Source organism: Trematomus bernacchii, unplaced genomic scaffold (genome assembly GCF_902827165.1).
Source record: "Trematomus bernacchii unplaced genomic scaffold, fTreBer1.1, whole genome shotgun sequence".
Classification (NCBI taxonomy): domain Eukaryota; kingdom Metazoa; phylum Chordata; class Actinopteri; order Perciformes; family Nototheniidae; genus Trematomus; species Trematomus bernacchii.
This window is the reverse complement of record NW_022987668.1, coordinates 1,086,993-1,100,113: the sequence shown is the minus strand read 5'-3', so window position 1 is coordinate 1,100,113 and position 13,121 is coordinate 1,086,993. Positions and strand designations below refer to the sequence as shown.

Genomic DNA, 13,121 nt, shown 5'->3' with positions numbered 1-13,121 from the left:
TAGCTGCCGGGTCCCGCATGAGCACTTTTGAAACAGGAAGTGAAATAGAGGGATATGAGGCATGGCTAGAATGGGTGATCTGTCTGGTATTTTGAGCAAAACACTTCATAGACATGTTTTTTATATATTTTTATATATCTGAGACCTATGCTAAAAATAGCACGATAGGTGCACTTGAACTTTTAAGACGCATTATTGAATTGTAATCAACTCCTACCTGCATATTACAATCAGGTTTATTACCAAGTAGGTTTATACATAGGAGGAATTTGCTTCGGTGTGTAATGGTGCATAAACAAAGAAAGAGAAAAGATGTGTAGAAAAAGACGAATATAGATAAATTATAAAAAAACATTTACAAGAAATTGGAAATGTACAAAACATTTAAATGCATGCCAAGTACACACAATCTGAACAGGACATTCATAACTTTCTTGTCTTCAAACGGGAATATCGGAGTTATCATTTGTCATCGTCACGCTCTCCAGGGATATGGGCGTTGTTTTGGACAGACAGCAGGACGGAGCAGCATGCAGCGGCTTGTCTGCATGAGTCTGAGGCGTTGTGCACACGGGAACGTTTGCGTTTATGCACAGTATGCATATTCAAAAAAGTCTTCCGATCACATGCATTCGTTTCATTTAACGTGTCTGTTCAAACGAGACCGCTGGAAACGCTGTAGTACATATGCCAGGACTGTAAGTGGCGCTGTAACTTCCGCCACAAAATACACCAAAAGCCGCGAAGAAGACTCCGGAGCAGTGTGTGTGGCGATTGCTGGTATTCAGCGGGATATAGTAATTTCCTCAGCATGTAAATATATGGATAAATGCAACGGGGAAGTTAACTGAAAGAAACCGAATCTATGGATATTGCATCGACCGACCAAGAAGCACATCTCCGTGGAGAGGACGCGCTCAGAAAGAGAGATATTCTCTACAAACACTCCTCTGGGACACGCCGGTCCTCTGCCTACAAACATTTCTCTTTTTGCCGCTTAACGGGACCCGTTATCGTTTGTGGGGTCCGTTTCTATCGGCCTCGTGTAAATAATAGGGCTATACGCAAGAGAAACTATGCAGATACAAGCAGTTTTGCCCTCGTGTAAACGGCGCCTGAGCCTGGGGCGGGAAACTGACATGGGAGAGCTCAAATGTCTGTGCACTAAAAACGGCTTTGTGTGATGAATGATACCTTTGTGCAAAACTTGAGGTATTGTTGTCTTGATTCCACCTCTGGAAATTCATTTTTGTTTTAAATGTTATTATCAGCCCAACTCCATTGAAGTTTCTGTATTAACCTGATTTCTTTACCGTTATGTAAATGAGAAACCCAGTGTCATGCAGTCGCTCTGGGGGTTTAGAAAAACCTGCTTTTCAGGGCCAGATAATATGATGTGAAACTGCTTTAACTCAGAACAACAAACCTGTGAAACCAGGTCAGTATTTGGGAGGTGGATGTCTAACCAGGACTGCAAAACAGTTAATCAGCATGAGACATCTCCTGGGTTAGGCTAGTTAAGTTGTAATGGAGAGTGGAACTAGATTGTGATCGGTTACTTAACCATCCGCTCTGTTACTGAAAGAGAAAAACAGACTGGAGACCTGTTAACAAAACATATGAAGCTTTGACTTCTCTGCCAGCCAAAAGTGAATATGTTGCATAGGCTAGCTGTTAGTATTCTCCTTTAGCCATGCTCCTCTCAGCTGTTGACACACAGTTTTTTTTTTTTATATCTGGTTTCAGGTTTGAACCTCCCCCTCCCTCCCTTCTCACCTGCCTCCCTCCCTGATCCTCCCTCCCCATTGGCTGCTGTTCTCAAGAGGGCGGGACAAAGAATGGGGTAAGAGCTGAGAGGAGCCAAGACGACACAAGCGGAGGAAACCCCCGAACCTGCACAGGTAAGACCCTCACTCACACCTTCAGAAACACAATGTGACACTCTCACACATGCATAGACGTCACATTACATTTCAACAATGTTTGGCAAGTAGGTTTACACATGCAAGGAATTCGCTTTGGTGTGTAATGGTGATGTTGTTTAACAGTAGAAGCAGTATAAAAACTATAATAACATTTACAAAGGGTTAGGGACAAAACATTTAAATGTAAAATAAAGTACATATAATTAGATTCAATATGTGTGAAGATGGTTGATTTTGTGTTCAAGAAAACATCACACATTTCACTTCTACCATCTTTGAAATGTGTCAGAACCATGAAACCTCTGCTGAAACTCCGACGCACACGCACACACACATACCTTTTTTACCTGCCACAGCCATTGTTTTCTGTTTTCTCACACCCATCCCCCATGGGGTGAGACGCCTCCCTTCAGTGGACCTTTTATCAGGTGAACACAGTAATGTTCAAACACTGGCTGGCATTGTCTGGTCAATGACTGCCAGATATAATCACAGAGCTGCAGTCTCTGATGATTAATGAAACAGAAAATCTGCATCAAAGTCCACCTGGCTCTCTTGCTGCTGCCAGGGTCTAACCTGCACTGTCAATGAATTCTACAAATTGTCTGATCTTGATAATATATACAAGCAGATTTTCTTTAAAGATTAGTTTAGCATTTGTAAGAAAAAACACCATCACAGTGCAAATTGTGTTTGTTGCTCTCTGAGTTTAAGCGTATTTTCCCCTGCCTCAACCAAAACAAGAAGAATATTCACTTTGAAACACTAGAGAAACGTACTTTACACCATAACAGCTTTTCAGTTCCACGCGTTAATCTATTGTGATCAATTGTCGTGGAATAGTCAGGAGAACAACATGCTAGAAAATGAATTGAAAACATGAACTTTGTCTGGTAGAATGAAGTGGCATATTTCCTTTTGTATTAAGTATTTTACATTAAGTTCAGTCCATTGTGAAGGTTGGTATAAGCCAGGAATATATTGTTAAGCATCACACAAGGCCTGCATGACGCATTAGACTGCTATATTCATAATTCAACTAATGATACTGGATGATCATTCTTGATTAAATTGTTTACTAGTCATTTATATATTAGACAAATTGAATCCTGGCAGGAAATGGGAGTGCTTGAGTAGAATCATGAGGTACTTCACGTAACTACAGTACTAAGGTTAATGTGGTTACTACTGATGCATAGTTTTTGTTTTTGGCAAAAGTTGCAACTAGAAAACCACAGAAACTACAGCAGCATCGAAACAGTTTGCATTTGAATAATGGCGGGAAAACACGTTGACTTTGTGTGAGGGGGGTTGATTCAGTCAAAGATTAAAAGGCTTTATTTGTCGTATGCGCACAATGGCTAGTCAGGATCCTCCAACAATGCAAAATACAATAAACGTATTTATTTATTTATGTATGTGCAAGCTCTGTTTCGTGCTGCTCAAATAAAAACCTAATATGGGATCAATAAAGAATATCTAATCTAATATGTTATCGCAGTACTTTAACACTCAGTATACTGTAAGTGTAGTATACATATAAGGAAATAGGGACTATAAACAGATAAACACATGAACAGTGTATCATATTTGAATGATGACACTTCAGGGGTTTAACAGTTTTATATCTGCTCTGTTTTATGGAATTAAAACTAAAACGAGTCTGCAATAGTTTCCAACATCTTGATCCAAACACAGATGTTTACCGTCTTCTCAAACAAAGTAAACGTACCTGAATCAGTGTTAGATGTATTGTCAGCACTGAGACAGCAGATGTCCTGGCTGATGCAGGTAGGTGTATGTTTAGCGCTGCTCGACTGATGCTTAATTAGACGTCGGGAAGCTGTGGTCTTGTCAACATGTTGTTCCTTCTTCACAATTACCCCCCCTACCCACTCATTTCCCAGAAGTCTCCTTGTTTGTACGGGGATGCAGAGGAGAGGGAAGAGTAACCATCCATTAGGAAAAGAAAGGAGGCTGTCTGTGCTGTTCCTTTTTCCTTTTTGTCATACATATAACCGTATATGATATACCTTCTGGGTGCTGTGGGGACCTCTCTGTTTGCATGTAAATGTGAGCAACATTTAAGAGAAGAGGAGGAGAGGGGGATGATAGGGAGGAAAGAGAGCAAACAGGCTCAGCAGTGCAGACCTGTTGCTAGGAGAGAGAGAGAGATACATGATACAGAGGCAGGATGTGAACGTGCAGCGGTGCAGAGGAAGATAAACACTCTGAAGCATGAGTCAATTATACATGTGTATACCAAAATCTAAGCAACATTTTCAGTAGAAATGTTAGCATATAGGCACAGCATATGAAGCTCTGTAAGCTGTTGTGTTTCATGTAACTTGTTTTCCTTTTTTAGACTTTTAATAGTAGTCACAATCAGAGATTTCCAATGTCAATGAGTTGGTCCGCCAAAAGTGTTTTGCCAATTTATCCATTTGTAGAAGGAACAATAATGAATCAACATCTTTTTGTTTCATGGATTAATCATTTCAGTCATTTTCAAGCAAAAACTACCAATTTTCTCTGCAATATGATTCCCTGCTTGTTGTTTTTATATATTCATGATAGTATATATTTCTATATGGCTCCCTTAAAGGTAAGGTAGGTAAGTTTGAGAAACCGGCTCGAGATACACTTTGTGTTATATTCCATGGAATGCTCTTAACATCCCGATAGCAATGAATATCTTAAGTGCTTTGACAAAAAATCCATAAAAAAATGTCATCTGTGGAAGCCGTAGTACTGTAAAAAGCACGACCAATCATCTGAGCCGGCCCGGCTAAAATAACTGGATGGCCTACCTGCCTGTCAGCCTTCCATCGGGGCACAAACCTATCTCGTGCCCTCATTGGTCATGTGCACGTTCGTGTGTGTTGGAGGAGGGGCTCTATAAGGAAGTGGCAGATTTTTTCCGGTTGTGTATTTTCAAATTCTAGCGATCTCGAGTCGGTTTCTCAAATGTACCTACCCTAACTTTAAGGCTCCTGGAAGTTTTAAATACTGTTCTTTATTCAATACTTTTTAATACATACTCGTCTAACTACTAATCGTCATGTTGTAACCTTACATCAGACTGAAATATCCCAGTATTGGATGGATTGCAGAACAATGAGGTTTTTAATGATCCTGACTTTTCCTGTAGCGCCACCATATGGTTTGTGATTTTAAGTGAATAGTTTGAACAAGTTTCGGATGGATTGATAGCAATTAGCTTGACACATTAATTTCCGAGCATCAGCTGTACTTTGTACCAATTTGCAAATATCAGCAAGATAACATGCTTTAGTAACATGGCAACATCAGTATGTTAGCATTGTCATTGTGAGCATGTTAGCATTTAGCATCATTCTGCACGTATCACAGGGTTGCTATCATGACTGCAATCTTTTTCTTTTTTGCTAACAAGGATTTGACTTGGGAAGGGTCAAGAAGTAACAAAATAAATAACAGAAAATGCGATATGTATGACTATAATATCTCCCAGATGCTGAGACATTTTTGTCTTTCATAACTCGCCCTCTGGCATGTTGGCTGACAGTCAGAGCAAAAGCTGCACCTTACCACCATCCATCATATATTTCTATCACCAGTCGGATGTCGTTTTTTAGTTTTCTCTGGTTTCAAGATGTTGTTTATACATGATATCCTCACAATTAAAATGTGAAAGTGAAAGTAGGGCGTTGTGGTCATAGTGATCATAAGATAGAACTTTATTGATCCCAATCTGGGACATTTTTGTGTTGCAGCAGCATAAAAAGACATGGCATTGTACAATAACAATTAAAAGACAAGAAAGTATATAACTAGATTAAATATGTGTGAAGATGGTTGTTTTTGTGTTCAAGAAAACATCACAAATTTCACTTCATCTTTGAAATGTGTCAGAACCCTGAAACCTCTGCTGAAACTCAGATGCACACACACACACACACACACCTTTTTTACCTGCCACAGCCATTGTTTTCTGTTTTCTCACACTCCGATTTGTTTCCTGCCTTCTGACGGCTATCAGTTTGTTTTAATAATCGTGTCTCGTTTAACGTCTGATTGCTGGCCTAGAAAGGTTATTACCGAAATAATTTCAATGATGTTGTCTATCAATGACTGAATGATATCCCTACGAGTGGCTTCTGCAAATGTAGTCTCGGTGGAAGCATGAACAAGAGGAAAGAAACGTGGAATGGGAGGCTCAGAAAATAAAGGAAATGAGGCAGAATACAGACATTTTTAGTAAGAGGAGAAAAGAATGTAGTCGGTGGATGTGTGCGCCTGCCAAACAGAAACCTGAGGCAGACCCCCACCTCCTGAAAGGCTGTATTGTTTGTCCGGACTCTCTGCTCGCATGCTGTCCTCATTTCCTTTTTTTTGACCACTTGAATCTGCCAAAAAGGGGAAACAAAGGTGACAATACATCCTCAAATGATATTGAAACTGTCTATCAACCATTTTATTAAGTAAACATGGTGCATGCCTAAAACAAAAGATACATGGCAGTATGCTGCAGTTGTAATGCAAATGACTTGACATCAGTATAGGTTACAGTATAACTTTTATTATGGTAGATAATTATACTAATTGTTTTAGTGTAGTTAGTTTAGACTGTAGCTTGACCTCCCAGTTCATCTGTAATGGTTGTGATAACTGTCTGTCGGTGCACATGTCCTACTGGATAACTGGACTATTGTTGGTTTAGATGGGAGTTTAAGGAATAACCCATTTGTGCCTCAATACTATATTTACAATAAATAAAGACGTTTATTCCGATTGGTCTAAAGTCTTGAAATCTTGAACAGACGTACTTTTGAAAGTGATAAATAAAAGCTTATATTGTGTTTATTGAATGTCTTCCATATTACATATTTTTGCAACACTTCATGGGGCTTCTTGTAGTTTCTGAGATGCAGCCATTTTCTTATCACGCTATATTTAGTCTTTGGGAGCATGGGTGTTCTTTCTGAAATGCTATTAAATATATTGCAAACGGAAGTCATGCGTGTCCAACAACTAGATATAGTATAATGAGGAAAAGTCCCCTTTTCTACCAGACGATTTAACGGATTTATTGTTATTTGTATATATTTGTATGGTGCGTGTTTGGCAAAGGGTTAGGGTTAGGGGAAAACTTCCACAAAATGGAAATCTAAATTTCACTTGGGAGCACAAATTGTTACACAGTGTGTTTTAATTGGTTAACTTGACCAAAAACAACAAGTTAGTGGGATTGTATTGCAGAAATACTGGACAGAATATTTGTGATCTAACTCGTGGTTAGCAGGTTTAACCCCAACCATCACCTGTCTGACGTGTATTTGAGACGAACTCGCTCCTGTTAGAGAAAATATGAAGTTGATTTCCAGATATTTAGTCTCTTCCTTAGTTTCCCCCCAGCATTTTTAATCGATGTGTCAGTGCATCCTCATGACTCTGTGTCACAGTGGTCTTGTGGTTAAAACACATTTTCCCTACTTCCGTTCTCCAAGAGATAAGTGGTGAAACTGCACACTTCCACATCGCTCCAGCCATGACTGAGTGGCCATACAAACAGAGGAGACTTTCCCTGAAATGGAAAGCACATGATCATTACCCTGAACATCGATTTTCCCATCAGAGATTCCTGTCAAGACTGACCAAGCTCCTAAAAGGCGTGGATGCATGAAATATCTTCTACAAACAGGTCTTCACTGATAGTTAATGTGACACAGCGCTGTGACTGTACTCCCGTTGGTTAAAAGGAAGTCATCAAATGGACTTATTGTTGATGCTGTAAAGAAAGTTATTCATGCAAACTCTTTGCATTGTAAATCTTAGGAGAGACAGGTCATTGTTACCTCTTGTAAAACAGTCGTCCTCTCCTTGCCATGACTTATATTATTCAAATGATTTGATTTGATTTGTTTGCTTGTTCAGGTCAGCAGCTGCTTTCCATGCATTTGCACCGTCAACCTGCTGTTGTGTTTGTGTTACGTTAATACCTTGTGTATTCTGAAGTGTTAGTCTTTTTTTATTGATCTTATTTTTCAAAAATCTAATCTGGTGCATATGTTATTTCTAAGAAGCGCAATACAACCAGTAACCAAACTGTTTAATTTAAGGACCAACACAGACAGACAGAAAGCAGCTCCCCGTATGGCATGTAATAAAAAAGCATTTGAAACTTGTATGTATAACCACACAAACTTTAAATACTACTTCTACGCAGTAAAGAGTCCATTTTGTCCACGAGAGACCAGACAAAAGTCCTCCCAGGTTATGAAGCCACCTTGATATGGTTTAATGCAGCGAGCTAGTGACCCAAAGTAGGGCTGTGCGATTATGGCAAAAATCATAATCACGATTATTTGGGTCAATAATTGATATCACGATTATTAAATACGATTATTCATTGACTTTGAAAAAATCCATTTATTGAACTTTAAAACAAATACAAATAATAATTTGAACAGTATCTTTTTAACTGTTGATTACCCTGAACGTATAATTCAACTGAAAAACCAATACAAAAATAAATCATACATTTAAATAAATAATATCAAAATAATAAATACCAATAAACAAGATCAACAAATATTTTGGAGCGCACTTCAACAAGCTACTAAACATATATAAATATGATAAATACAAATAAATGAGACCAAAATGAATTAGATCAAATATGTTGCCGTGCACTGTCGCAACCTAGCAAAGCAAAAGAATTGTTTTTGTTCGATTATGTTGTTTTCGTAATTGTGGCAGGCCAAAATCGTAATTGCGATTCAAATACGATTAATTGCACAGCCCTAACCCAAAGTATCTTCTTTATCTTTCTGTGTCTCAGGTGGTGACGGGTGCAGGACTCTGTCATGGCGCTGCTGTGGAGGAGGTTGAAGCTTCTGGTGACGGTGATGATGGTCAACCTCTTCATCTTCATCATCATCTCCCGACAGAGCAACCAGGACAAAAACGACCGCAACAAAGTCAAAATCCCCTCCAAACCCTTCTGGAGCAAACTGGCTCCCAGCGCTGCGTACTGGAACCGGCAGCAGCAGGTCTTGGACCTCCAGAACAACCCGGTCCTGGTGGCCAACTACAGCTTCGCCGACACACCTGAGTGGTTAAATGAGACCGGGTTGACCTCGGACCCCTGCCAGCCTAACATCAGGGTGACCACGCAGGTGAAGGACTACAACTCCCTGCCGGGGCGCTTCAAGGACTTCCTGCTCTACATGCACTGCCGCTCCTACCCTCTGATGGTGGACCAGCCCGCCGTCTGTAAGCAGCCGCCCTTCCTGCTGCTGGCCGTCAAGTCCTTAGCGCCGCACTTCGACCGCCGACAGGCCATCCGTCAGTCCTGGGGCCGGGCCGGGCTGATAGCCAATCAGACGGTGGTGACCATCTTCCTCCTGGGCAACGCCACGGCGGGGGACCACCACCCGGACCTCTCCGAGATGCTGCGCTACGAGAGCACCCACCACAAAGACATCATCCAGTGGGATTACAGGGACTCCTTCTTCAACCTGACCGTCAAAGAGGTGCTGTTCCTGGAGTGGATCCAGGCGCGCTGCCCCGGGGCCAAGTTCATCTTCAAAGGAGACGACGACGTCTTCGTCAACACTTTCCGCATCCTGGACTTCCTCAAGGGCCTCTCGGAGCCCAAAGCCAGGGACCTGTTTGTGGGCGACGTGATCACAAACGCTGGGCCGCACCGGGACAAGAAGGTGAAATACTTTATCCCGGAGAGCATGTATGTGGGGATGTATCCTCCGTACGCAGGAGGGGGGGGGTACCTGTACTCCGGGGACATCGCTGCTCGCTTACACAACGCCTCGCAGCACGTGGCGCTGTACCCGATAGACGACGTCTACACGGGGATGTGTCTGAGGAAACTAGGGCTGGCCCCCGAGAAGCACAAAGGCTTCAGGACCTTTAACATAGAGGAGAAGTACCGCTCGAACCCTTGCGCCTACAAGAGCTTAATGCTGGTTCACCCCCGGACCCCGCAGGAGATGATCCAGATCTGGGCCTGGCTCAGCAGCCCCGACCTCAACTGCCAGTGATGATATTAAAAAGACATTTTGAGGATGGTTCAAAGACAATTATTTAATTTTGAACAGGGTCACGACTTAAGAGTTGGCAGCTTTAAGTTCAGATGTTATTAAAATGGTCACATGGTTAAAAGTCGATGCCTCTAGTGAAGAGGAAGGATGTGATGCCACCAAAGTATTTTGACTCGATGTCAGGCTTACGTAGACCCTAACCCTGCTTCACTGTCGAAACGAGCTTCACCAAAAGTGACCGCGTCTTTCTCTGCGTGCACATATTTATATCGCAACTATTTATATGGCCTTTGTAAAGCTTTAACACTGTGCGTCTGCTCCGTGACGGGCCGTCTCGATGCTGTATTATATGAATAAGGAGACGAAGAGCTAGGATGTGTCCACCCGAGTGGAAAACACACTGGCCTGTTTTCAGCACTCTCGACTGTATAAACATTTCAAAAGGTAAATAAGACTGAAGCTTAAGTTACTTTTGTCATGTTTATTGCTGGAGAAGAGTGTGAGGTGAACACGTCCTAGTAACTGTTGCTGGAGGATTAGTTTGTGCTGCTATTCCCATCCACACTCCCTAAAGTATTTACATGTGGATCGCTTCAACTCAAACTAAACTGTTCATTTACATAAACTAGTTTGATTTACCTTAACTCCACTCTCCGTTTCGGTAAACTCCAAACGATTCAGTCTGTATTTGATATACCTGTAACCATTATGTTGAGCCGTGTCTCATTTCTGTTGCAACAATGAGTCCATAGAGCTTAAAAAACGGTGTGTTTTGAGGAGTGGATACACGCTTTGCTTTCAGGAAACAGGAATGTGAGTCCGGCTCTGTGCAGCTCAGCAGGTCTGGGCTTGGTTTTGAAATCCAAATGCTGATTAATTCTGCTTCAGGTTCTCATTTTACACAAAAGGACAAAGCGCTCATATGCACCCCTAAGTGCTTTTTTCTTCACACGGCTGAGCGTCTGTCTGAAATACTCGCTTTAACTCCTGAGTGTCTGCGAGGGAAGTGTTGAGTGCTGGTAAATGTTGCTTTAATGTCAGAGAATCAGAGGCTTAACATCATGTCCAAGTCTCTGCAATGTTCACTGATCATTTAAAGGCTTCATTTTAAAATGTTACATATCTGTCATGTCATCTGTCATGATGTCTTGTTGTCTTCGTGTTGTTGGTGAATGTTCAAAATGGTGGATATTATATTAAGGCTCACTACTGTACAGTCTTTAATAAGAGAAGTGCTGCACATATTTAGCGGCATCTGTTACGTATTTTCAGCTGTATGTGAAACAGAGTCAGTGAGAGGTTTCAGATGCACATTTTTAGATATCTCAGTGAAGGAGATGCTTCTTTCCGTTCTCAAACACGTCAGAGAGATCTGTCACATGAATGTATGTCTGTACACATATTTAAAGCCAATCCTCTGATTTATTTCAGTTAAAAAAAGTGGATTTTCTTCAGTATTTCTTCTCCAAACGTCCCTAGACCTGACCTATGACCTTCAGTGTGAATCTGGTGGAAACACTTTAGATCCTCGGCCTCTGTTAGAGCGCCCCCTGCTGGTCAGGAGGGTGAACATGTAAGACTATTAGCTTTACACACACTGATCAACTCCATGACCCAAAACTGGAGTGCTAGACCTATTTCATGCATATCATGTTCAAGAAACACATTCATTATGTCTATTTTCGACTCTTCTGTATCTCCAAATGATCATTTAGAGCAACGTATGTCTCCATTTCTGTGTTATTTTTTTCCTATGTCGTTGTCAGACATTTGGGTTTGGCTTTACAAGAAGTTAAGACAATCACAGGTGAGGTTATTAAAGGTTATTTTTGTAATTTGGGTTGTGTTTCATAACTGGTACTCCAGTCCTTACACAATGTAGGATTAAAGAAACACAAAAAGGTAACGAGTGCAAACGGGGGCTAAGAACAGACTGAAGGCTTAAATGACTCTTCACACACACACACAGTAATAGATGACATTCTGCTGCACACAGTTTGTGGCTACTTGAAATGTTTACATGCTTTTAAAAGTCATCATCACTTCATAAATGTTGCTTCTGTCTGATGATTGGCTGTAGAGGTCATTCCTAGAAACGTGTTGTGTATGTTTCACAGTCTGACACTTTTTTTTTTTTTTTGAATGTTGATATTCAACATTTATCAGTCACTGCGCTTTTCGTTTGGAATTTAGCTTCCCACAGTTTCATTTGAAGGACCTTCTTCCTGTTTATACACACTCAGTGTTTCTCTGGGCTCAGCAACCAGGATGTCATTTTGTTGAGCTTCTGTAGCTGTTGTTTCAGTAAGCGAAGTGTATAATAAAACGACATATTACCATCTATGTGCATACAAATGTAACTGAAGCTCCAGGATTGTGGAGGGTGATGTGTTACTCGACACGACAGGGAATTGTAAATCGACAAAATTGCAAATTAGGGGAAATATCCATCAAAAGAAGAAGTTATTATCATGCTATAAAGTGTTTTTAATTAGTCAGGATTTATCTCAAGTCCATCCTTTTGAAGAACTTTGGCTAAATCCTTTCTTTAAAAACCATTAACGCATATTTACAAGTGTTCAGAGGACTTGTAATTGAATAAAGCGTTTCCGTGTTACACCTGCACTAGTCCGAGGTGAATACCAAATCTGTGCCTGATGTTTGTTTGTACTGTAAGTGTAAGATTCATCCACGTTCAGTGTGATCGCTTTTTTTTTTTTTATACCTAGAATGACTTGATTATTTCAATAAAGTTATATTTGCTGTTTCTGTATATACTGTTCTATGCATTTTTATTGTGAACCAAATAAATTATGTGAAGTAAGCGTTAAGACAGTTTGTTCATCCATTTTGTTGTATGTATATTTTATAATAGTCATATTTTTCTGTAAACCGTCAGTATTATTTTACTTTCCAGGGTTCTTACGGTCATTAAAAACCTGGAAAAGTCATGGAAATTCAAAATGCTAATTCCAGGCCCTGGAAAAGTTATGGAAAACAATATTTTTCCCAAAGTTTTGGAAAAGTCATGGAAATGTAACTAAAGTTGCATCAAATATAATTTATATTTTAGCTAATCGCCAAAATAGTAATACTATAATGATAATAAATACTGTACCGTATAGTAATGAAACTTAAAATGGCATTTAACTGT

At 40.4% G+C, this 13,121-nt stretch overlaps 1 protein-coding gene across 1 annotated transcript in view; it reads left to right on the top strand.

Moving 5' to 3' along the window:
* b3gnt2b (UDP-GlcNAc:betaGal beta-1,3-N-acetylglucosaminyltransferase 2b) overlaps positions 1-12,798 on the top strand; it is a 30,898-nt gene extending 18,100 nt beyond the window's left edge. The window contains exons 2-3 of the mRNA XM_034135951.1: positions 1,747-1,901; positions 8,749-12,798. Coding sequence (XP_033991842.1) covers positions 8,774-9,967 — 1,194 coding nt within the window. The 5' untranslated portion in view covers positions 1,747-1,901; positions 8,749-8,773 and the 3' untranslated portion in view covers positions 9,968-12,798. The remainder of the gene's footprint in view (positions 1-1,746; positions 1,902-8,748) is intronic.
* Positions 12,799-13,121: the final 323 nt, after the last annotated feature.